We start from the raw sequence: 27,090 nt of genomic DNA, 5'->3' as shown, positions 1-27,090 counted from the left end.
TTCAGTGCGGCACAGAATCAGCTGCCAAATTCAAATCTGCGTTCAATGCTTTGGCTGGGCTGAGCAAGACTGTTTTTACAGTGCTGCGCATTATAACCAATCACACAGGATTCTGTTGAGCTTATGAATGCAATGGCCAATCAGAGGCATTCAGATGAGTCATCGCTGAAAAGCCCGTGTTTTGTTTAGTGCGTGCGCTTGCTGACTGAATGCTGCTCTCTGGCAAATTCTCTCATCAGAAACAAAGTGCAGATGTGTGTATGATGTAAGTAAGATATTCATTTCACAGTATAAACAGCTTCAGTGATTATAATGGGAGTTGTTGAGAGTGCTTGAACTCTGTCTAGACTGAAGTTAATATTCTTTGATAATGCAAATATTCTTTGCTCTCTTTATGTACAATGAAAGTGTTATAATTAGTAACTTACAATGTTTTTATTCAATTTACGTTAAATACAAAGTCAGTCCTATTAAAAATATTCTATGACATGACACCCATCTAGTACAAGTTAAAAGACGGGTTTTATGCATAGGCTAGTTAATAGATTACACTAATATTAGGCTACTTTTCCCATAGCCCATTACAGATAAACTAACATGATCTATAAAGGTGCAAAATGTATTTACTTATATTTGAGTATCGTGATATTTTATGATATAGTTAACAAGTTTGGGAAAATTTTGAATAAAAAAGGAACAAAATTTCAACCGAGGGGGGCCTTTAATCGGTCCGTGCCCAGGCAGGGCACCGCTGTGTCATAATCCGTCCCTGCTTGGATGGGAAGATAAAAAAAAAATTAACCAAGAAATGTAGACATAGATAATGAAAAAGCAACAAAATCCATTTTAAAGAAGTTAAGAAACACTTCTCAAGAAGTGTTTGATAAGCTGAGGTAAATGTATCCTCCATGTCTCAGGAGCAGTGTGTTTTGGATGCAGTTCAACAAAAGCACAGTAGTCAGCAGGTTTGCTGTGGCTCTCAGCAGCGTTTCATGAGAAAACCTTAAAACAATCACTCACACACACACACACACACACATTACAGATTAACTGTATTAGTGAAGACATCTCACATGCTTCATACAGAGGGGATGATATTTGGAAAATCCCAAACCTGAACCACCCCTAAACCAAACCTTAACACAAACTTGTGTATATCAGTACATTTAAAGGGGACAAAATTGATTATGTGATTTATTTGTATTAGTCCAAGCACTTGAAATGTGGTGTGCTGTTAAAGTTAGCTAAAATGTATCTATTAAAAGCCATTTTTATTCATTTAAATAAATCTGAAATAAAATATACATTTTACATGAAATACAAAAACTAGAAATTTTCCCTTGACAGCTAGAAATAAGTTGAAGTACTAAAATTACAAAAACTAAAACTGAAATAAAAATACATTAAATAGACCAAAAACAAATTACTAAAACTTACTGTATATAAAATTTAAATCAAAACTAAATAAGTAAATTAAAAGCTAATTCAAAATATTAATAAATGAAAGTATAATATAAAAGTATAAAATAGCACTGTTGAAATGTCTTCACAAATATGAGGATTCAAAAAGTTGTCATCTTACCACCTGCAACCAATCAAAGTCTTCTGTCGAGAAATAAACAACAGTCTTGTGACTGCAAAACAAATGAAATGTCCTGTCAGTAGACTATTATAGTATGGTACCTTATACCAGCAGCATTTCGCATTGTTTATCATTTTCTGCCATTGTGATGCATCACTAAAACAGACAAAGTGAGATATCTATCCACTTCAGTCAATAATGTAAAGCCAACCATTTATTTATAGTCTACCATTATTGCAGATTGGTTGTAATATCACAATTCATGAATCATCTGCATACCCTCTGGCTATTTTAGAGACAGAAAAACTCTGGACCAAGGTCTCCCCAAAAAACTAATTCTTATAAGCTATATAATCAAGTGAATTTTTAACATTGTCGTTCTGCTTAAAGAACAACAGACACCATGTTGTGTGCTCATAAAAATAAACATACACAGGTCAGTGAAGAAAAACGTGTGAGTAAGTAGATACTACATTGTGTTTGCAAAAGCCCCTAGCGTGGTAACTGTATACTTTAATTTACTGTATACTTTCAACTGTATACTGTATACCTTCATGTTGAGGCTGTCGTGGTTAGAAACAGAGAGTTCCCTTTCAGTCGGTCACTCTCGACGTCACGTCGGAGGACCGACAAAATTGGGATCTCGCTTAGAGGGACCAATCTACTTTGAGTGTAAACTAAACGAGCCAATGCACATTGGCATGCGGTTATTGCATCCAGCTGCTGCTGATCACAGCGTGAGTATAAGTAGGCAGCAGGTGCAGCGCATATTCAGCTTTTCGCTTCGGAGCCGAGCGATCACATCGTTCCGCTCCTGACTACTCTACGGAGAGAAGACTGAACGAGTTCAGCACGCTCTTGGAGAGCTCTTCGTGTTGGCGGACGGCGCTTCAGCGGTGGTGGTTTCCCGTGTCGAGTGGGTTGCACACATCAGGCTGCACTACCCCCTGTTCGTGTTGCAAATGATCATCTCCCCTGTGCGCCTCAGCACGCTAAAAGAGCTTTTTCCTTGAGCCCGTGTTTCCCCGGCAGACTTCTGCCATTCCAAGAGGGTTCAATCACCTCCATTCTTCCATATGCACCTAAGGGATGTTCATATGTGTATTGCTTCCGAAACCTCCTTCGGGAAGGTTCGAGCTTCCGTAACGCCCCTGTTCCAAGTAGAACGGGTACGTTTTCCTAGTGTTATCCAGTCTTACTCATTGGGTAGTGCCATTGCAGCAGTAGCTGGTCCTCTTGTGAAGCCCTGGCCTACGCCAAAAAATAGGGGCGCAGGTGGCTTCCACAGGACACTGGAAGGGGCAGTAGCTGTGGCCCTTTGGTAGGATCCCAATTTCGTCGGTCCTCCGACGTGACGTCGAGAGTGACCGACTGAAAGGGAACGTCTCGGTTACGTATGTAACCCTCGTTCCCTGAAGGAGGGAACGGAGACGTCACGTCCCGTCGCCACAGCTCCTGTACCACCGCTGAGCGGCCGGGTCACCGGCTCGGCTCCTCAGCGAAAACCTGAATATGCGCTGCACCTGCTGCCTACTTATACTCACGCTGTGATCAGCAGCAGCTGGATGCAATAATCGCATGCCAATGTGCATTGGCTCGTTTAGTTTACACTCGAAGTAGATTGGTCCCTCTAAGCGAGATCCCAATTTCGTTGGTCCTCCGACGTGACGTATCCGTTCCCTCCTTCAGGGAACGAGGGTTACATACATAACCGAGACGTTTTCATTCTATTTCTCTAAACTTGCATTACCGGGTTCAAGAGCAGTTTGATTTTATCATTACTATCTGCTACACAAGAACATTAATGAAGGAGTGAGCAATTAGTCATGCTCTCAAAAACTCTGGTTATTTAGTAATCCTACCTACCAGCCAACTGCACATTGTTTCCCAGAGGTTGTTATAGAAGCCACACTTCCACTTGCTTGGCTTGGATGATGGTATTTTTGAATTTTTGAAAGGAAAGAATGTAGTTTTAGTTTGGACCTTGTGAACAAAAGCATGTTTTTGAATCTGTTGAGTGACTAAATCACTGCAAATACATAATAAACACTCACCTACTGGTGGAACCTTGAGAAACCATAATAAATCAGAGAACAAATCTGAACGAAATCAATAGTTATGAATCATAAACATCACCACTAGTTGTATATGGTATTTTTAGTGATTTCTTTTGGTAGTTAACAAACTACTTTAAAGACTGGGGTGTGGAGTATATAAGTTCATGTGTCTATTTGGTCATGTTTTTCTGTTCAATGTCATGTTCCCAGGTGTATCTTTTTCAATAATATTGTTTTCCCATTAGTACTACTCAGTAGAAACAGCTCTTGTTTGCTTTGTCACGTCTTGACGGTTATTATTTCTTCAACGGATTGTTCATCTGGAAATGAAAAAAAAAAGAATAATTGATTCTCCCTTGTGTCATTTCAAACCATTCTTTATGTGGAACACAAAAGAAAATATTTGAAAGAATGTTTCAATTGCCAGCTGTCCAAAACAACACCAAAAAATTGCAGCGTTATACACTAAATACTAAAATAGTTCTTACAACAGCTGAATGCCAACAGTGGCCATATCGTCCTCGTTCTTAGAAAGAATCCTATTGAGCTTTCTGTAATTTTTTACATCCTCCATGGCTTGTCTATACTGTTATTCAGGTGGCTGATGGAAAATATTTCCTGAAATGCTGTATAATGTTACAAACAGCTTAGCACGCTTGCTCCCCCAGCAGGTGGATATCAAAACTTGACAACTGTCATTATTTCAACTGTTGTTAAAGTCAGTCAGTTTAACAGGGAAGAACACTTTCTTCCCCCCCCAGTATTATATAAGATTTAAATTATTGCACACTGATGTTGCACTGTATTGTGGCAACAGATATTACTGCAATGGAGAATTAATTCTAATTTCTGTGGTAAAAACAATAACTTTTTTTAATTAAATTTGTTTCAATTGCCAGCTGTCCAAAACAACACCAAAAAATTGCAGCGTTATACACTAAATACTAAAATAGTTCTTACAACAGCTGAATGCCAACAGTGGCCATATCGTCCTCGTTCTTAGAAAGAATCCTATTGAGCTTTCTGTAATTTTTTACATCCTCCATGGCTTGTCTATACTGTTATTCAGGTGGCTGATGGAAAATATTTCCTGAAATGCTGTATAATGTTACAAACAGCTTAGCACGCTTGCTCCCCCAGCAGGTGGATATCAAAACTTGACAACTGTCATTATTTCAACTGTTGTTAAAGTCAGTCAGTTTAACAGGGAAGAACACTTTCTTCCCCCCCCCAGTATTATATAAGATTTAAATTATTGCACACTGATGTTGCACTGTATTGTGGCAACAGATATTACTGCAATGGAGAATTAATTCTAATTTCTGTGATAAAAACAATAACTTTTTTTAATTAAATTATTTTTTTTTAATTAGGGGTGCTCCAATCAGGATTTTTGAGGCCGATCACAGAAAGCAGTATCTGCCGATACCTATCACCGATACCGATTTTTTTTTAAAGCCTTCTTTTTATCATTTATATTTATTTACTCCCATCAGGATTTTTAGACATTTATTCAGGGCCTGAATTTCATTTTTGAAAATGGGGGGAATTCCCCTCTTAGGTGACTCTTGTGAGAGGAGAAGCAGCTTTCACACAGGAGTCCACTACTGATCTGTGGCTGTTTACCACAAACACAACATTTATCCATTATTTTGATTTCAAATCCAAACATTGTCACTGAAAATGCTTTTTCAGCATTGCAATTCTTTTTTTTTACACAGTACAGTAATACAATCTTTCACATACATGTTTAAACAAAAAAAAATAAGCAACACATTATTCAATGCTTTTTACTTTTGCATTTATTAAGTTGTTCAAGCAAGTGGCAAAACATTTAAACTACTTTTCTTACGTTATCACAAACTTACCATTGACAGAAATAGTCAGCTCTACTGCCTTTCATTTTGCATTTAAATCTTTATTTCAAGCAATCCTGTGGTTCATAAAGAACTTTGTTTTACTACCTCCACAAGTGCCATCTATTGCCTTGTTTATCTAAAAGTGCTCTTTCCCTTTAAACCTTGCTAAAAAGCCATATGTGTTGACTGTGAAACACAGTAGACTTTAATAATATGCATTTATGGTGTATTTACTACATTTTCGTGTCAATTCATTTGTGTAATTTGAGAGAGAGAGAGAGAGAGAGAGCGAGCGTGCGTGGTGATTCACTCATGCTGTTTGTCTCACACAAGATTTTCAAATTACTTTATAAGTTATTTAATTAAAAAATATGAATTATTATAATTATTTCACACGCGCCGGACAGAGACTGAGACGGTGCCGCTTCTTGTCGTGCCAAACCTCTCACGGCAGTCGCGTCATCAGCTTGAGACCGTTTTTTTTTTAGATCGGCCTTTTTAGAGACCGCCGATCAATCATCCCAAAGCGATTATCGGCCGATAGTGATCGGTAGCCGATCAAATGGAGCACCCCTATTAAAAATCTATTTATAAATAATTATTAGAAAATTTCTGAAGATATGCTAATTTATAAAAGGCTTTACAGCTCTCCTGTATCATAGTTTCCACAAAAATATTAAGCAGCACAAGTGTTTTCAACATTGATAACAATAATAAATGTTTCTTTAGCAACAAACCAACTTAGAATGATCGCTGAAGGATCATGTGATGCTGCAGACTGGAATAATCGCTGCTGAAAATTCAGCTTTGTCAACACAGGAATAAATGACATGTTAAAATATATTAAAATAGAAAATAGTTAAAATGTTTAAATAGTTAATATTTCAAAATAATAAAATTTTTATTGTATATTGGATCAAACCTTGTTAAACAAAAGACATTTCTTTCAAAAACATTAACAAAAATCTTTGTGAAAATAGTCCTGGGAAAAGTTTTATCCTCTGCACCTCAGTGCTTCCTCCTGAGCTCCTTCCTCGTCATCTGTACAAAGTATTTAGCAAAGGAATGTCTGATATCTGAAACAGCTGTCTCGTCAGGCAGACGCCGGTAAAAAATCAGACGATGTCAAAGGTCGTTCTCTAGGTTTGCTATTGGACATCAGTCCGAGTTAAATCACAAACAGCTGACCTCACCGACCTGCTTAATACAGCATGAAATAACATTAAGTCCATTAGTTTAAATCAGACTTTAAAGGGTATTCAGTCAAATTGCAAGCATAATTGCAATTTTCTTCTCAGTTCTCACTATTATATAAAGAGGTCTAAAAAAGTGTAGGATTAAATAGACTGGAAACCACAAGGGTGAACTGACCGCTCCCAAAACAATTCAAGATGCTTCCAGGAATTGGAAATTGTCTTCTGGAACACCAAAACATTATAAAACATAGTGCCAAAAACAGGAATCCTAACACCTCCCTAGGACACATGTCTGAAAACCACATGATGATAACAACCTGCCGGTAGAAAGTGGTAAATTACCAAACCAGACTGAGTCTTGAGACTACACTATTGTTGGGTGTAGAATTAGTGACAGCTGAGCAAACTGATCTGGCCATCCCCCAGCTGAGCTCCCACTTCTCCCCCTCACCTAACCTGCTCGTGTCCTCAATCCTGGGTGAGTTATTCATTGCTTAAACCTCAGAAGAACACAGGTCCAGCTTCCATACCACTGTTCCCCTAAGATCCACTCTTGGGCCATGGCTGTTCACAGACAAACATCAAAGGTAGGTTTATTTTTCTCCTTCCTGCTGCGTGAAGACTTCTTGGTAACTGGTCTCATTCTTAATATTTTAGAACCGAGTTACATGAATAATTGAATGGGCCCAGGAGAGCTCTGAATACTGATGTGTCAGGCTAGAGCTGTTAGGAGTTTATGGGAAGGCAAGGTTGGTGTCATCCCCTGATCGCACAGCATTGACGACCATGTAGATGTGTATTATATACTCCATCTGTGTTGATTCAGTATGGAGGATGACGCGTGATTTGGATTTATTATGTTATATTTGGTAGGTTATTTAGATTCTTTTTGCAAAGCAATTCCAGAGGATTTATTGATAAAAGATATATGTGCAGAAAACCCATACTTTTGCTTGCACATCCTTGTCAGCGATTAAAGCAAACAGCCTTCTTTCCAAAACTCTTCTGGTTAGGCCATGTTCCATATCCAACTACAGCCGTCTGATAGATTAATGTTGCAAACCACACAAGCACTTCATGTTTTCAAATACGTGGAGGGTCTAAAGTGTATGCACTTGCACACTGTCATTATGTGTGATGTTTCTGGCTATTATGGATTTACGTGTCTATGCAGCCAGAAAGAATGACCTTAAAGGTTAAACAAACACTGGCGTGACAGGCACACAGGGCTGTAGACAAAGAGCTCCTGCGAAGGAGCAAAAAAAGAGGACATTGCCTAAACCACAGAATGAAAGCTCAGTTTTCAGATAATAAGAAAGTTGTGGATTAACATGACGCTCAGTGATGTTGAATCCATAAGGAGTCTCAAATGTATCATCACAAATCCACAATGACAAAGTACTAAGTACATCTACACAGATCATTCACTTTGTCTACTATAGATGGCTCTGTACCTTGTTTGGACCCTGATGGGCTTCAGTCTAAGTGCCCCTCCAGTTACTTTGGGCCCTGCAGCATATGACCTGGAGAATTACGATGACTCAAACACATGGAATCTAAACCCGTACGGAGAGACCTATGATTATGATGACCTGGATGAGGAGGTGAGGCGAGGTTTCAAGAATTTTGTCAGTTTGTCAATTCTGTCGTCAGTTACTTATCATCATGCTGTTCCAAACCTGTATGACTTTCTTTCTTCCACTGAGCTCAAAAGAAGAAAGTTCGGATGTTAGGTGGATCATCAAACTGTATTTTACTACATAATCAGAGTAAAGGAGGATAAGTGCTATTTCTCTCCAAAATCTCTCTCTCTCTCACACACACACACAACACCATTAAAGAAAAGTAAGCAAAAAGTAACGTATATATTCCAAGTAGGTATCAATATTGGTATTTATTTGACCATAATATCGATAATTAACTTTTAAAGTCACTGAACTTCATTTCCAGAGCTGCTCTGAGAGTTTAATTCAGTTTAACTTTAAGAAAGTATGTCAGAAATATATTACTATTGTATGTTTTCATTTATACAACATATATGTTGTGCGGCAGAAGAAGGCTGACAAGCTTTTAAACCCAATGACTTCGGTTGTATGGACAAAAAAGTAGAGACATTTGTCAAAAATTATCAGCTTGTGTGCTCCACATAAGAAAGAAAGTCATACAGGTTTGGAGAGACATTCAGGTGAGTAAACAATAACAGAATTTGTAGTTTTCTGAGTGAACTATCCCTTTCAGAAGGAGTCACTATGAACACGTTTAGGAATGTTTGTTATGTTCCGTGAATTTATTTTGTCTGACCTCTGTTTCTTCTCACTGACTGAGGTTGGGACGCTGGCTCCTCCTCCAGCAGTCACTCAGCCACCTGCTATAGTTCCTCCAGAGGACTATGTGGAGGAAGTGACACTGCCGCCCCGTCCGACAAAGTCACCCGTCCCTTCCACTCTAGACTTCCATGGTCCGGGTCTGTTTGGGCCTGACACAGGCTTAGGTAGATGGATAATTGGTTTGAAAGGGATAGAAATATTGTGTTTTCTATCGCGAATCTTTGCCCTCTAGTGATGTAAACCGTCATAATATGTTCCTCTCTCCCTCTCTACTGCAGGCATGCCCTCCTGCCTGCTGTGTGTGTGTATCAGTGGCAGTGTGTACTGTGATGACTCAGATCTGACTCAGATTCCCCCTCTCCCTAAAGAAACCACACACTTCTACGCTCGCTTCAACAAGATCACGGAGGTCAGGGCCACAGACTTCATCAATCTCAGTAAGACTCGAAGAGACGTCTTCTTTCTTGCAAATACAAATGTGGTTTTTCAAACACATGCTGTATTACGCAGTTTACATCAGGAATAAAATGCATAGATAGTTAGCTAATGAAGAATCTAGATTTAAGACTTAATTGTATCACGAATACAACTGAATTACAGTATGTTTAAGAAAACTGCACTTAATGCTGTTCTCAGATCAGCTAAAAAGGATCGACCTGAGTGGAAACCAGATAAGTAAAGTGAACGACGATGCTTTTCGTTCAATGCTTCAGCTTCAGGATCTCATATTGGCTGATAACAACATCCAGGCCCTTCCAGAACTCCCAGCTACCCTCAAACACATCGACGTTCGCAATAACCAGCTGAGGAGTTCAGGCATGCATGCAGAGGCCTTTATGGTATGTACACAACCATTCAAAAGTTTGGGGTTGGTAAGATTTTTTTAGAAACCATTCTAATATGCTGATTTGGTGCTCAAGAAACATTTCTTATTATTATCAATGTTGAAAATGTTGCCGCTTAACATTTTTGTAGAGATTGTGATACATTTTTTAGGATTATTTGAGGGATAGAACATTTGAACATTTATGTAAAATATAAATTATAAATTTATTTTCTGTCACTTTTGATCAATTTAATGCATGCTGAATAAAAGTAATAATAAAAAAACTTGTTTTTCAGTAAAAATTTCTAAAAATCCTTAAAATAAGATGAATTTACTTGAGAAGCAACACTGCATAAGATATTAGAATATATTAAATATAAGAATGCATCTTTAATACACTCTCTAAAAAAGCAATCACTTTTTATAACTTTTAAAAATGAACACCTTTGTACTTTATGTATCCCTAAAAAGGGTCTATTAGGACCTTAAATGTATATAAAGTGTTTATATTAATACCTTCTGAAAGGGTACCGCCCTAGTGACCTTTTTTTTCTGAGAGTGTACGAGTCAATTTTGTCTGTGCTGGCAGATTTTTTATTTTTCTAGGTTTACACTTAGAATGAGTGAAAAAAAACTGCCAATGTAGTATAACATAATTCACTTATGTTGAAGATACATTCTCTAAAAACAAACCATGACATTATGCCTTTTTTATTTATTGCATTTTCTATCCTCACCAAATAAGTACGTTTCCACTGACAAATTACAAACAGCACATGGAACTTGATAATCTTATCTTGTTTGTGTTCATTTCCTCTCCTGAGTAGAAGATGAAGGAACTGCAGTTCCTGTACCTGTCAAACAACAAGTTAGACTACATTCCCGTACCCCTCCCTGAGAGCCTACGAGTGCTCCACCTGCAGGTAAAAACAACTCCTGCTATTCTCACTCTAACAAATAATATCCTCAGATTTAATGCTGCTTTTCTCTCTCTTCCTCCAGAACAACAATATACAGAGCATAGGCCAAGATACTTTCTGCAACACCCACGACATAAACTACATACGGAAAGCCCTGGAGGACATCAGGCTTGACGGCAACCCTGTGGACATCAATCTTTACGCCCATGCTTATGTCTGCTTACCCCGACTACCTATAGGAACTCCAGTCTAGGACGGCGTCCCCATATTTTCCGCAGTTTGTGTGTGTATGTGTGTATTTTCTGACCTTCAAAACTCCTCGGTGACCACAGCAAAATAATTTGGAGCAAAAAGATCAAATACTTTAAAATGTCACCATATCAATAGGCAATCAATATCTATCTTTTAAATTCCAAGTTAGTTCTTATTTAGCCAGTCACACTAGGCATTTAGTGACTTTGCACTCATTACAGTCCAAGTACAAAATGGCTCTGTTTCAAAATCCAGTGAGCTACCATAGGCATAATCTTAAATGTAAAGGCAAAATAAGTGACCAATTGGAAACCGTCATAGGCAGCAACACTGCAAAAACAGGAGGCGCAACTCACAGTTGATTTTATTTCCAATTTTTTTATTGGCATTTTGTCAGGACAGCATGAAATACACTTACATCAAACTGATCAACGTACAACAAAATGTCCTTACCGTGTCACTCACAGTTGATTTTAACAGTGTTTGCAGTTAGCATGTTGCTAAGCTAAGGAACTGTTTGTCAAATAGCCATATAAATAAGTAGCACACACAAATATGTGGTAAAATAGTAAATTCATTAGTCATGTATTAATCAGTTTAACTTTTTCAACCTCCACCTACAAAACTCCAAAAAACATAGTTATACATAAAATTCACTGTTGTTTCCAGCTGAAATGAACAGGCAGTAAAACTCCAACTCTCCTTTTACACAAATTATGATTACGGGGCTTTTGTTTGCGCAGTTCTTAAAATACTTTTGCCATAGCACTTGATTTAAACTAATGCATTTTGACATTTGCATCACACAACCAGCTCTATATGCATGACCTTTCTGATATAGTAAACTTGCTCAGTAGCTCACCTGGTTTTCAAATGCAATAGAGCATTAACCTTTAAGCGCCGTTCACCAGTACAATACATACAACAACCAACATTTCCAAATTCCCGTTCGTTTGTGTCAAATAAAACAGAACACACTTTTAGCAGCACTCACTGGACATTTCACTTTAAAACACTTTAAAAGTGTTGTGAAATGTGCAACAGGCAATATAATATATTTTTGCGTAAATGTCACCACAGGCATATTTTTGTAACATTCTCTTTATTGAATGAATTTGAAGTATTTTTTATAAATGACAATTTTGTGATTTAACCACCATTTGTGGGCATTATTTTCTCTAATGGCATTGCAGTATATTCTAGGATTTCCTTCTGCATGAAGGATATGTAATGCTGCTTAAAATTTGTTTTGTTTGCTACCTTTTGGAACACGCTTCATGTTGCGAGCATGCCTATGGTGCCTTAAAATGTCTTTGTAGGCAGATCACTAGGTTTTGGAACAGAGACATTAGCAACAGTATAGTGCACAACTACATCTGATTTTCAATATTCACCACAATGTGGCGCCATTCTCCAGTACTTTCCATCTGCTGTAACACATTTCTGCATTTCTATAGACACTCAGCTCCATCTGTCAGCTGTTTTTGTCATTTAATCTTAGACTCATGCTAATGGTCTTTGAGAATGCACTGTTCTTTATTAATGATGCTGCACATTTGCTTGATTTGCTCTATCTCTGTTTCCCATTCAACAGTTTTCAGGACGTATATACAGTGACAACTCAGCTGCATCTATTTTTAAATCAATTCGTTCATGTACCACTGCAGGTGGTTTCTGAGGTTACTTAGCAACTGTCAAATATTTATAATTTGACATTTACCCATGAGCACAATGTAAAGATACTCCTAGATTATTTACACTGGATGTTAAGCACCTGTATAGACGACATAAATGTAATCCCATGAGAATGAACAGGTTTTCACACACCAAAATGTGTGAGCTCATTCTTTCAGCTTTGAAGCTATACCATAAGCGCGATGTCCAATTGGACAAAGTGCCGCACAGGTCTTCACTGCAAACATCCCACATAGATCCATTTAATGCCACATTTTGAATGAAGCCCAGATATCTGTCCAAACATTAAATTAAACACAACAGCAGAAAATTACAGTTTGGCTCTCATTCATGCTACTGAGATCAACAGCAGTAGTTCTCAAATGGTTTGATTCTTTATATGTACACATGACAAAGAGGCAAACTGGCACAATAACAAAATTTTTAACACACAAAATTAAACAAAACTGTCCTTAAAATGAAACAGTAATTTAGGAAATATTCCAGGTTCAATACAAGTTAAGGTACACTTGCAGCATTTGTACAATAATATTGATTACCACAAACAAAAAAACCTTGTCCCGCATTTAAAAATACATAAATAAATATCTACTCTTACAATGTATTTACAAAATGAGGCCAAACCAATACTGTTTAAAAAAAAGGCCCGAAATGTAAACTGCATGTATTTACGACACTTTCTCTGTGAAGTTGTTTCCAATTTTACAAACTTGTTGGCATGACAGTGTGACTCCTAAAATCCTAAAACATCCATAAATTTGGTGAGAACAACATTACAGCTCAAATATCGCTAAAGTTTTAGAAGATAAATTATTGTAAGGGATTTTATAAAATTCTACGCTTCACATTTTTGCTCCAAATATTGGCCCAATTCACTTCCATTTTAAATGTCTCACTGTAATCTTGATTTTTGAGTAGAAATGATTGTGATCAACATTATGCCACAAATGTTGTAGATTGAATTGAAAACAATATTTTCCTTTAAAATTAAACATGAAATATGCTAAATAGTTCAAAATTGTTCACCAAAAAAAAAAAAAAAAAAACATGGAACAACCTGAGGGTGTGTAAATAGTGACAGCATTTTCATTTTTGGGTAAACTGTCCCTTTAAATTAACAATTTTGTACATGCATAAAAACAGCATAAGTGGGACTACTGTATTTTCCATAAATTATATTAATAGTATTCATTTTTTAAAGGTTGCAGTGTTCAGGCCCCATTATTTCCTTATGAAAAACGGGACAGGACTGTCTTCATAGCTTTATAGCATTCACATGTCATTTTGTTCATAGTTTGAAGATGAAGGCCTGTTATGCAACCTATTCATGTTGGCATCTGTATAATTTGGGTAGCTTCTACAAAGTGAGAGATAAATTTGTGCCCAAATACTGATTTGTGGCCATTGACATCAAAAACAAAAGATATGAAAAGATATCAGATCCCCTGCTATTCATAACTCTGTCAGAACAAGCCCACGACCCATTTTGGTTTACAGCCCACTAGCTGAAAGCCACTGGTCTGCAGTCCATCAATTGAGCGGAAGAGATAGAGAGCGAGACTAAGCGCTGCTAATCTCCCAGTATGGTCAAGCTTTACAATCGGTACAATTTCTTCTCCTTCTCCTCCTCCTCTCCTTTTTTTTGGGCTCCATTCTCCTCACCCGAATGATCCTCGTTGTTATTTGCTTTCACGGGGGATTATATCATCCCTCCTCTCCTCTGTCGCATATAACTCTTTTTTAACCTCTTCCGGGCAGCCATTGCCAGTGACTCACTTGATGAATAAAGACGAGAGAAAACTCGATCCCTTTCCCTGCGGCTGCAGGAGCATTTACAGTGAGGGAGGGAAGGGGTGTTTGAAGCCTGAACACTACCAGCGACTAATTGGTACATGAAAAGCAGGAGTGTCTGAGATGAGAAAGCAAAGAAATAAAGTGCTTTTGTAAACAATGATTTTGAAAACACATCGCATTGCTGCGACAAGGGCTAAGCGTGCACCAGCTTTAATGTCACGGATTCAACATCGCCGGCTCTCTCTGTTTCTCTCCCGCTCTGCGCTGGGTCCATGAAGGTGACCTTGCATTCTGCCTGAGCTCATTCATTGATCTCATCACTGAAAGGACCTGCAGGCTTCCCTCCCACATGATTCAGGGGAGGGAGGGGCCACAGATAGGTGCATCTGCTGTGGGGGTGTATTTCAGCAGTCCTGTGTGTGTGTTTGTGTAGGTAGTAGGTGAGGAGAGATGAATGTTTAAAACATGCATCCATCCTCCTTTCAGCCGCAGCCATCAAATAACTGAGTCGAGCCCCCGCCTGAACAAGACACACACACACACATACAAATGCTCTCTCCTGCCTCCCACACGAAGACAAACTCACTCACTGCTGTGATATCTGAATCTCTGAGGGAAGTAGTTTACATTCTATTAAGCAGGGTCACTCTCTGCAGTAAATGTAAGGGAGAGTGGGGTAAGATGTGCCACCAGGGTTGCCAGGTTTTCGCAACAAAACCCGCCCAATTGTTACTCAAGAGTAGCCCAATAGTGTTTCGAGGGGGGTCCCCCGGTAAAGATCGTGTTCCGAGGGGGGCTTTCTGGGGGTTAAAGTAAATTTTTTGGCAGGGTTTCCAGCTGGTGAAATTGGCTAAATATCACAATATTGGGGTAGCTTCAACACGGCAGACTTGGCAACACTGTGTGTCACTTATTCACTTATTAATACACCAGTTATATTTCTGGATGTTTACGTAACATTAATTTGCTTCACATTCAAGGTTTAATATTTAATATACTTGAATAAAGTAAATACATTTTTATTTAATTTATCAAAAAAGTAATATTATTTTATTTTTGTTTTAAAAATGGCACATCTTACCCCAAAGCACAGCTATCATTTTGGTAGAAGGTTTTAATATTTGCTGACTAATACTGAGCCAAATAATTAGCAAGTTTTTTTATACTTTGAACATTCACCAACATGTATACAATTTTTTAGACCTGAAAAAGCATAAAATACACTTTACCTGTCAAGTAGACCATTTTTGAAATTGAAAAATGTAAATGTATGGTGTAAGTTGTGTAATGTCAAGAGGTAAGCCGAATCAGTCCCCATGTAACTTTTAACAGTAAATTTTAATGAAAAGTATGCACGTAAAATTGTGTGGGAAAACAGTTACTAACATAAATGGCTAATTAACAGTTTTTGTAATATTAATTAGGCTATCTGATTCACATTATTTGCATTTTCATAAGCCAAAAGTTTAATATTCAGTATTCTTGAGTATGGTGGATATATTATACTCTACTTTATACTATACTATACTATACTATAATATAATATAATATAATATAATATAATATAATATAATATAATATAATATAATATAATATAATATAATACTGTATATTCTACTTGAGTATAGTGGAAGCTCAGCAACATGTATAAACTATTTTTTTAGACTTGGATAAATTTGCTTTTACATAAAATTTACTTTACCTGCTAAGTAGAAAATGTACTTTGACATGCAAATTATATTTTTTTGCATAACTATACTGATTGCTGTTCTCATTTGCATCTGTATACCCAGCTAACAATTTTGGATCCCAGAATGTTCTGGAAATGTAAAAAATAAAAACCTTATAAGAATATTCCTAGAATGTTAGGACTTAGTTCCCAAAGGAATATTCAAACAAGATACAATATACAGTATGTTAGAGATACAATATAATGTTAGTTACATACAATAATGTTAGAGAAACGTTCTGAGTTTGCTGGGTATGAAAGTCTTTCTAAAATATAATGCACAGTTTGTTAGATTAAGGGGGTGGCATATTTTACCCCATTCTCCCCACTTCTGAATGATTAAATCAAAGATGCACATGCCAGCCCTCAAACTCAAATTAAAAATGTCTGAATAATAGACAGCTGGGTCCTAATCAGCGTAAAGACAAAAGAGAGGAGAAGCCATTGAAACTTCAAAGCATTGTTTCTACTGCAGAGTAGAGTGACGTTTGAGCTGTAGCAGGCTGGAGGGAGGAGGAGGAGGAGGGAAAATGAAACAGATGAAAACTAAAAGTATAAGGAATATTAACGGGAAAGAAAGCAAGTAAGAGCGAACAGAGAGAAATAGCTGTACGGTAGGCAGGAACACTGGAGGGCTGGAGTGGGTGTGCAATCAATAACTGAATGTTCTGCTGACAGAAAGAAAGAAAGAAAGAAAGAACAGTGAATTAAAGCAGTAGTTCACTTTAATGTGGCACAGAGATGAAGAAGGAAATAAATTCTGAGGTCATTTTCTTTACGCCCCTCTGTATTTTATGAGAACACTTCGGTAAATGAAACCACTCATCATTTGTACCAGTGTCACTGTACATCCATATGAATCTGAATCTGAACCAAAATGGGTAGGCATCTGATTCTGGTCGCATAAATTCAAAATGGTGTAACGTCTCTTCACTCAGCATGCCCCTGAAAATAAAATGCTGCCCAATACCTTGCCGAACACAAACGGTGTCAAATTTCACTGACAAAAAAGGGTCAAACCGAATTCGTGTGGAGACAGCTGTCTCAAAAGTATGGAAACTTACGAACGACCACTGGATCCTGCAAATCGCACTTCCTTTTGAGGTAGAGGTATGCAGTGAGCAGAGGCCAACCTTTGAAAAGATACTCACTCCCCCAGAGAGTACGGGAAGAGTAGAGAAATTAAGGGGGATAGAGTGAGCCAGATCCAAAAGCATGCTGCCCCTTCACCCCTTCATAGCCAAGTATGGCAACTAGCCATTCTCCTCCTTCTCTGAGGAGACATCTGTTTTCAAAGCCACTGTTTGTTGTATAGAGTAAGCATGTCGCCTGACCATTTAAGGGAAGGTTTGACCCAGCATATAGCCACAAGAAGAGCTGCTTATTATTTTACTTTAAAGCATCTTTAAAGTGAACTGCATGAACAAGAATATTCCAATATTAATTAGACATTGGTCATATTCCATATAGGGAAGTCGTGGCCTAATGGTTAGAGAGTCGGACTCATACCCCAAAGGTTGTGGGTTCGAGTCTCGTACCGGCAGGGATTGTAGGTGGGGGGAGTGAATGTACAGCGCTCTCTTCCACCTTCAATACCGCGACTGAGGTGCCCTTGAGCAAGGCACCGAACCCCCAACTGCTCCCCGGGCGCCGCAGCATAAATGGCTGCCCACTGCTCCGGGTGTGTGTTCACGGTTTGTGTGTGTTCACTGCTGTGTGTGTGCACTTTGGATGGGTAAATGCAGAGCACTAATTCCGAGTATGGGTCACCATACTTGGCCACATGTCACTTCACTTCACTTCACTTCACTATTCCAATTATGTAAAAGTGTTTAACTGATTCCTATAGCTGGACTAGCCCTGTAAATTTTAATAATGTTAAACCAGGTGGTGTGTATTTATGTATACCATTCTAAATAGCTATATATAGTCAAATTACATTTAGATTTTTAATTAATTGAATTTCATTATAAAAGTATTATATTTTTATTGTAGCGGTCTTAAAATGATAATGAAATATATATAAATTGTGATCTTTGTATATAATTATAAAACGATTAGTTCCAGTCATTGATTCTGATTGGTCAACAGCTGTGCTTTATTCACGATAAAGCATGGCTGTGACCGCTTCACTTAGCAGTTCTGTGTATCACTGAGCAATGCCCTTAACAACTTAGCAACAAAACCAATAGCTTTTTTTTATAGCAAATTAACTTTTTTATTATTTATGAGTTATATTATGAGTGACCCCTGCAGGCATTATTTTGCATCATTCACCTTTAAAGGGTTACTCCTCCCCAAAAGTAAATTTTTGTCATTAATTTCTCACCCTCATGTTGTTCCAAACCCGTAAGACCTCCGTTCATCTTCGGAACACAAATTAAGACATTTTGATGCATTCTGAGAGCTCTCTGACCCTCCCATAGACAGCTATGTAAGTAACACGATCAACGTTCAGAAATGTAGCAAGGAGTAATAATCCATGTGACAACAGGGATTCAGCGTAATTTTACGAAGCTACGAGAATACTTTTTGTACGCAAAGAAAACAAAAATAATGACTTTGTTCAACAATTCATCTCCTCCACGCCACCATAGTGCGATTTTGGAGAGTATCCACTGAACGTAAACAGTGTATGCGTTCTGTGTCAGAACGATCGGAGGGTGTGGCCCGATTCGGCTTGTCGCAAGCGATTTTTTGTCCAAAAAAATCCTCTATTGTGTGGTGTCATTACGATTATTTAACTACTCCCGATCGAGATGGAGCGTCGCCGACCTCAAATCTTGACTCTTGATCTGGCTGCCTCTGACGTGATACCCGCGTCTCCTCCACGCCACCATAGTGCGATTTTGGAGAGTATCCACTGAACGTAAACAGTGTATGCGTTCTGTGTCAGAACGATCGGAGGGTGTGGCCCGATTCGGCTTGTCGCAAGCGATTTTTTGTCCAAAAAAATCCTCTATTGTGTGGTGTCATTACGATTATTTAACTACTCCCGATCGAGATGGAGCGTCGCCGACCTCAAATCTTGACTCTTGATCTGGCTGCCTCTGACGTGATACCCGCGATAGCCAATGAGAGCGAGCAAGCGTCACCTACCGGATGTTGTGTGCTTCTATAGCTGAAACTTGGCAGCCGCAAACATGCCATGAAAGCAGAGAACATCACCCATATTCTTTGTTAGACTTTGTTTTTCACTGTGAAACAGACCGCACGCCGGGAGAGCCAGCTGACCATTTTGATTGTATTCTATTTGTTTTTCTTCTCTAGTCACGTTTGATCTCGTGAGTCTCCGTGAGATCACCTGTCACTGTGAAATCGTTCCTACAATCGATAAGTGTGTGGTCTTGCGGTCTGGTCGAAACGTCTAGTGTGCGCGTTCAGAGGATTATAAGGCTAAAAATCGGTTGAACTGTCTTCATGTCTGTGGTCTCCCATGGTTTTAAAATCAGTTAAGATTTGAAAATCTTCTAGTGTGCAGCCAGCTTGACACAGAACAGCAAACGCTGTTTAGGCCTGTCACAATAACAACTTTTTGTTGTGCAATATATTGTGCCATAAATAATTGCGATAAGAAATATTATTGTCATTTTAAAGACCATTTTATGCCACTGAATATATAATCATAATGTAACAGCATAATAATGCAAGAAGGCCTACACATTTCCAAATGACAACAAACTTTACATTTTTAAGAATATTTAGATCATGGAAATTAAGTATCAAAATATTAGATACCTTAATTTTTCCATCTACAGATTTTTCCCTGACCTTCTTTTCTCTGTAAATTAAGGGTGCACACTATTGCTGGAAAACACAATCACTACTTAGCAGTCAGACGTCCGTATGCACAAAGACACAGATCCCTAAACAAGGCCATATCTGCAGATGAAACTTTTTTTTGTAGAAGCACTTTTTAAATTTGAACTAGCACCTCATGACTACACCACGTTATGTACGAGAAGCTGCAAAAGACACAGGCGCAAGTGGAATGTACACTTAAAAACATGGTGACATTAATTTTTAAGTAAATATAATGGGCGATATATTGCGTCACCAAAAATTATTGCAGTCATGTACATATATTGCGCGATAAGTCGATATATTGATTATTGCGACAGGCCTAACGCTGTTTACATTCAGTGGATACTCTCCAAAATGGTGCTACGGTGACGCGGAGGAGACGAATTGTTGAATAAAGTCGTTATTTTTGTTTTCTTTGCAAAATTTTCATTCTGGGATGGAGTAACCCTTTAATTTTGAAGCCACGCCCTTCACACCGTCAAGGAAAGTCTTTTCATATGGGAGTGTGGAAGCCCACAGTTCCCGAATTGAGGAGGGAATACTACTGTATTTCTGTTTCAGGTACTGTATGTCAAACGGTTTACAATGTAATGATACTTATAAACTCGCTTTGTGCCGCAAATCGGTCTGTTTTAAATTAAAAGACGGAAAACAGAGGTTTTTCTACTTCATGAAGATCATGGATTATCCACCTGGGGGCAGAAGACATGTAAGTAGATTGTATACAAAAACGTTTTTTTAAGTTCATATTTATCATGCTAATGATGTAGAGACTTTAGAACGCTGTTCATGAAATATAATATATGCTTTTATATGGTTTAGCCAATATTCCAGTTTCTAGAAATCAGAACAGGACAGCTGAAATATGCTTGCACTGATCTGAATTCTTGGTCATGTAAACACTGTATTCAGAATATCCTCCGTAACAGAACATTTATATCAGCGAATGTTGTAAACAAAAGTTATTCTGGGTGATATTAGACACAGACAGCATCAAACTATTGAAGAAATACTTTTTTGAATCAAGAGACTCAATTTTTTGTAAAAGTCTCATGAGTTACATTTCACAGTCCACTGCTCCAGGGTGTTCAATATTATTATAAAAGACACGAATGAGAAGTAATTCTCCAATAAATGGAATGAGCAGGCATCTCCAGTATTTCGAGAAAGCCGGAAAAAAATCAATCTCCTAGTTTATTTGGAATATTCTGATTACTTGTATAAAGGAACATTCAAGTAGCTGTGGAGCTTGTAAACATCATTTTAACAATAAATAAAAAATGTCCATGCAGATGTGATTTGTATGTAGTAGGTTGAATATACATTTTTACAAAAATGTAATAGCCAAGCCCCTTCAAACAGCATTGCAAATCAAATTTCTTTGCACTCAGTAGGAAATATGAGAGTTACATATTATTTTCAGAAGGCATTCAATAAATCTTGAACATTGATTTCATGTGTCCAGAAACACAATAAATCATATTGTATTTTGACATAAACCAAAAATCTGCCCAGGTGATCCGTCTATGCATGCAATCAACATTTCTTTGAAAGCACAATGTTTTATGTACTGTGGTCCAATCATCATCAGATGACAGGAAGGTTTACAGCAAGCTGTTTGTCTGCCTCCTCCCACCACCTCTCCCTCCTTTAATGTGAGTTTCTCAGAGAATGACATGATCCTCTTTAAACTGTCTTACCTTCAGAAAGGAAAGGTTTATCATTTCATCGACTCCAGCCAGGGATGTTATCCAGTCTGTGGCTGGAACAAAAAGATCAATGTGATACTATTGGGAAACGTCTCTCTCTCTCTCTTACTCCATCTCTCTCTTTCGTTTCTTAATCATTTAAAAAGGAGAACAAAATGTCATTCTGGTATTTGGACATTATTGACAAGTTTCCTAATTAAAAGAGCATTAAGCATTGGACACACTACAGTATATAAGAATGTGTTTGCAGAGCTGTATAACACATCAATCAGGTAGCCAGTTTAGACATGGTGCTAATTTATTTGATAGTGTTGATTAATGCAAATGGATTCCAAATGACTGACACAATTACATTTATGCATTTAACAGACACTTTAATGCATTCAAGGTATAATCCAATTTAGGAAACAAACAATGATTTTGACATGCCTAGCGCCACATTTTACTTTCTGTGTGATACAGTCATTTATAAGAGACCTATATAAGCTACTAAATCAGAAGTATGCTTTCTGAACCAATTAAGCAATATCATACGAGTGCAAGTGTTGCAGGCAATCACATATTCAGACCAACTGCATGACTCTGAGTGTGTTATTGTTTTTATACAACGGTTTAATAAATACAAAGTTAATATTGAGTTGCATTGTCTGTTTTTGCTCCACTTCCAGAAACCAAAGCAGAACTGCTGCGTCTCCGAGCAAAAGCAGCAGCAGATTTAATTCTCTAAAGGAATCAGTGGTTTTGATGGAATCTGTTTAGTGAATGATTCAATGTCTCTCTCAATTGAAGCAATCAATTCCTTCAATCATTCCTTTAACTGATTCCTTCAATGAAAGTCCCTTGCCGCCATCTATTGCTGTACCAATGATACATGCATTTGCATTCCACCACTCTTGTTTTTTGTTTGTTTTTCTATGTAAACATGGATGTGTTTGATTGTTGTGCTTACGTCTCACGTTTTTTGTAACGTCCCACGCATGACATGGAGTTCTGGAATAGTGGTTAAAAGTAGGTCTCTACTAGCCTTGCATTTTTTTCATTCCACTGCCCTGCGCCTTGTTCTATGTGAAAGATTACGGTTCACACAAAAATGTGTTTTTTATTTTTATTTTGCTGTTTTGTCATTTGTTTTTCTATGGAAATGTACAAGAATGACGTGTTTGGCCATTGCGCTTGCATCTCTTTTGCTAGTAGCTCAAATTAAAAGTAGTAACATGTTTTAAATATAAAAACACATTTCGAATAGTCTTATAGATTGTGTGCCAATCAGCCAATCAAATTCGATGATCAGAACTAACTGTTGCATAGTAAAAATAATACAGATGTTGTGCTTGACACCTACTGAATAGCTAAAGGGGTGGCTTGAAGCTTGATGTATTAGTGTGTAGACCTTCATAAGCCGCAAGATGAGAAGCATGCTCTGTGCATCAATAACTTCTCAAGAATTTGGTCTGTGTTGTCCAGAGGCTGACATACTGTTTGACAGTTATCGAACACCAGAACATGCTGCTTAAAGCCGTCCGTCTGTCTGTATGTGTGTGTGTGTGTGTGCGTGCATGCGTGCGTGCGTGTGTGTGTGTGAGTGTGAGCATCCATGGCATGTACACACTGTCTGATGTCAAAATGGTTTCCCAGCAAGTGCATGACTGAGCAGGTGAGAGATTGTGATCAAAACAGATTTTTTTCACCAGTTTTTATCTCTATGAACCCCATCAGGTTTGTTCATAAACTTTCACCTGCTGCTCAACTGAGACAACATGAAGAGACACTGACACTTACAAATATATACATGCTTACTAATTGCATAATTATATAGAATCTTTCATCTAGTGAAAAACACAACAGTTAAATTCTTAATTTGTTCCTTTTGTGCAGACATGAGATGCGCCGTCTCATAGGATTGCAAAAAGACATAAGGCATTTTCTTTTATCAAGGGTAGTCAAACATAAAACGTGCACGTCTCAATTCTATCTCTGCAGAATAGTATAGTATTCATTATGAATCCTTTGTGTGCTGCGAGCTTGGAAGACTTTTATCTCTTAGTAGTCAGCATCACCAGGCGCTTCTTCGCTGTGAGATGCATTTAATTGAATTAATCTATCCTTCAGCATGGCCACTGAGGAGATGGTCACTGAATAAAACACTGCAGATGGAGGGCTGCTAGCTGCTAAAGCGGCTAGCTGTTGTGGTGACAGAACTGATCCCACAGATATGACTTCTGGAGGGCTGCCTAGGAGAGAGTGTAGAGGACAGGCGGTCAGAGACCATCAGTTAATATATGTTTCAGTCGCACCATCAGCACACTGATGTGAAGTGGAAAATGGTTGTGGGTTTTTAATAATGGGTGTGCCTGCTCTAGGTTTCTTCCACAAATTGCATGAGTTTAACATGAGTGTCTGATAATGATGGTAGAAGCGTAATTGTAAGTGTTAAATGATGCATTTCTTGCATTTCTGTGTTTCATGATTCAGTGTTCAATTGAATACTTTAGACATATACTTTCAAATTTGAGCAATGTACTACATCCATGCAGGTTACAATATGCTCCATATGAGATGATCAATTCCTAAAATATATATGCAACTATATTTTAGCAATATTAAGCATTATAATTAAAAAACCAACCATTTTGTGTTGTCACTGCATTAAAGCCATAAACATATAATATGTAATAGTGGAAAGAAAGAAACCTGAATTTAAATGTTTACAATTCAATTCATATTCATTTGCATAGCACTTTTCACAATAAATATGGTTCCCAAAGCACATTTGTGAACCAGTCGCTGTCTTAAGTCGCTGGGGTATATTTGTAGCAATAGCCATAAAATACATTGTATGGCTCAAATTTATTGATTTTTCTTTTATGCCAAAAATCTATCCATATGAGATGATCAATTCCTAAAATATATATGCAACTATATTTTAGCAATATTAAGCATTATAATTAAAAAACCAACCATTTTGTGTTGTCACTGCATTAAAGCCATAAACATATAATATGTAATAGTGGAAAGAAAGAAACCTGAATTTAAATGTTTACAATTCAATTCATATTCATTTGCATAGCACTTTTCACAATAAATATGGTTCCCAAAGCACATTTGTGAACCAGTCGCTGTCTTAAGTCGCTGGGGTATATTTGTAGCAATAGCCATAAAATACATTGTATGGCTCAAAATTATTGATTTTTCTTTTATGCCAAAAATCTACAGGATATTAATTAAAGATCATGTTCCATGAAGATATTTAGTAAATTTCCTACTGTAAATATATTAAAACTTAATTTTTGATTAGTAATATGCATTGCTAAGAACTTAATTTGGACAACTTTAAAGGCGATTTTCTCAATATATATTTTTTTTTTGCACCCTCAGATTCCAGATTTTCAAATAGCTGTATCTCGGCCAAATGAACTGAAATGTGTGTTGGTATAGTGCAGGGGTGGCGAACGTCGGTCCTGGAGAGCCGCAGCCCTGCAGAGTTTTGCGTCAACCCTAATCAAACACACCTGAACAAGCTAATCAAGGTCTGAAGGGTTACTAGAAAGCTACAGGCAGGTGAGGTTTAATTAGGGTTGGAGCTGTACTCTGCAGGGCTGCAGCTCTCCAGGACCGGAGTTCGCCACCGCTGGTATAGTGTGTACACAACCACCCTATAATGATAAAAATTAATTGTAATGAATCTTTGCAAATCGCCTTTCCTAATAATGTGCTAATTAGCAAGTTTCAAGATGTGGCTAAAGTAAACAGTCTCTCTGAGAGCAGCTTGGAAGAGAGGGGCGGGGTCAGCAGAGCTCATTAACATTTAAAGGAAAATGCTACAAAAACGGCTTGATCTGAAAAGAGCTGTTTTTGACAGGGTAAAAAAAAGTGTTTTTTACACTACCATTGAAACATTTTAACCCAACTATGTTACAGACTTTTCATTAAGACCCTAAAGGATCATATCGACTTGTGGAAAATGGGCATCCTATGACCCCTTTAATGATATATTTTATATATGTGTATCAGAGTTAAATCTCTCTGGTGTCTTTTGTATTTCTTCAAACATTAAATTCTCAAGCATTGTAAGAGTGGAAGACTTTAATCCAAACTGCCTCTTTTTCTGTAAATCCACAGGGGATTTTTTTGTGTGTGTGTTCTTTTAAAGATTTTACGTATTTAAATGTTGCCACAGAATCTTTTTTTAAGCAGTGCATTATATTTGTTTTATTTGTTGTATCATATATGTATTATTATTTATTATATTTCATTATATTTATTTGTTTTTGACAATTTAAGTGATATTTCACAACAAAAAAAAATCTGTTATCATTTACTCACCCCCATGTCATTCCAAACTGGAATGACTTGTAACACAAAAGGAGAAATTTAGCCAAATCAAAAAAATCATTTCTGAATTATCCCTTTCATGCATTGACTGATGTAAACCAACTGCTTTTGTATTACAAAACATCAGACCATTCCTGTCATGCCAATCATCAGCAGCATTTTCCCCTTACCCCACTCTACTCCGAGTCTGAACCTCAACCACTGGGCAATAGGGGTCAGTAGTGAGCAGGCGTGAGAGCGCAGTGTTCATCAACATTCTAACAACAGGGTGTTTCGTAAATAAGCAATCCGCTGAGAGCGGAGCACTGGCTGCCGGGGCTGTCTGGCCACGTCCCCCTGGAGTTAAACTGACATGGTGTCTGGAAAGCTGTCACACATGAGGCCCTTCCTACAGGCGTGTCTCCTGACTGCTGAGTGAGACAAAGAGATACAAAGTGACAAACTAGCCTGGCAGGTTCCATAGTCAGCTCTCTCTTCATACTGCAGCAGTTACGTCTAATGAATACATTAAAGGGGTCATATGATGCGATTTCATTTTTTCCTTTCTCTTTGGAGTGTTACAAGCTCTTGGTGCATAAAGAAGATCTGTAAATTTGCAAAGACTAAAGTCTCAAATCCAAAGAGATATTCTTTATAAAAGTTAAGAGTCAGCCACACCTACCTAAAACGGCTCGTTCGAACACGCCCCCACATATCTACCTCACTATGTGGGAAGATTTGCATAACACCGTCCAAATGTTCACGCAAAGAAAGAAGGAGTAACTTTTATTCTCGCTGTAGTATTGTTGCCGCTGCCGCCATGTCCTGAAGACGCTGTGTGCTTCGTTGTGAAAGCGAAACTACTTTGTTTGGCCTTCCAAAAGAGGACGATATCCGCTTCGTCATGCCTAGAGCTGATCCGTGCTGGTCGCTGAGGGAATACATCAACTTAGTGCTGTGGATCGCCGGATCGGCTTTCACCGTTTTCACCGCTCCTTCACTGGGACTGCCGTTCTCGACCCCGCAGCC

General features: G+C 37.9%; 1 protein-coding gene across 1 annotated transcript; it reads left to right on the top strand.

Moving 5' to 3' along the window:
- The first annotated feature begins 7,215 nt into the window (after nucleotides 1-7,215).
- On the top strand, nucleotides 7,216-12,059 carry optc (opticin). Its single transcript, XM_016267530.1, has 7 exons — nucleotides 7,216-7,281; nucleotides 8,137-8,298; nucleotides 9,020-9,185; nucleotides 9,300-9,458; nucleotides 9,658-9,860; nucleotides 10,675-10,770; nucleotides 10,850-12,059. Exons 1-7 carry the CDS (start codon nucleotides 7,255-7,257, stop codon nucleotides 11,018-11,020), a joined length of 984 nt encoding a protein of 327 aa, XP_016123016.1. The 5' UTR covers nucleotides 7,216-7,254; the 3' UTR covers nucleotides 11,021-12,059.
- Nucleotides 12,060-27,090: the final 15,031 nt, after the last annotated feature.

The sequence above is a fragment of the Sinocyclocheilus grahami genome, unplaced genomic scaffold (genome assembly GCF_001515645.1).
Source record: "Sinocyclocheilus grahami isolate Dianchi unplaced genomic scaffold, SAMN03320097.WGS_v1.1 scaffold3.1, whole genome shotgun sequence".
Lineage (NCBI taxonomy): Eukaryota > Metazoa > Chordata > Actinopteri > Cypriniformes > Cyprinidae > Sinocyclocheilus > Sinocyclocheilus grahami.
The sequence above is the reverse complement of the archived record's forward strand: the minus strand, read 5'-3'. Positions and strand labels throughout refer to the sequence as shown.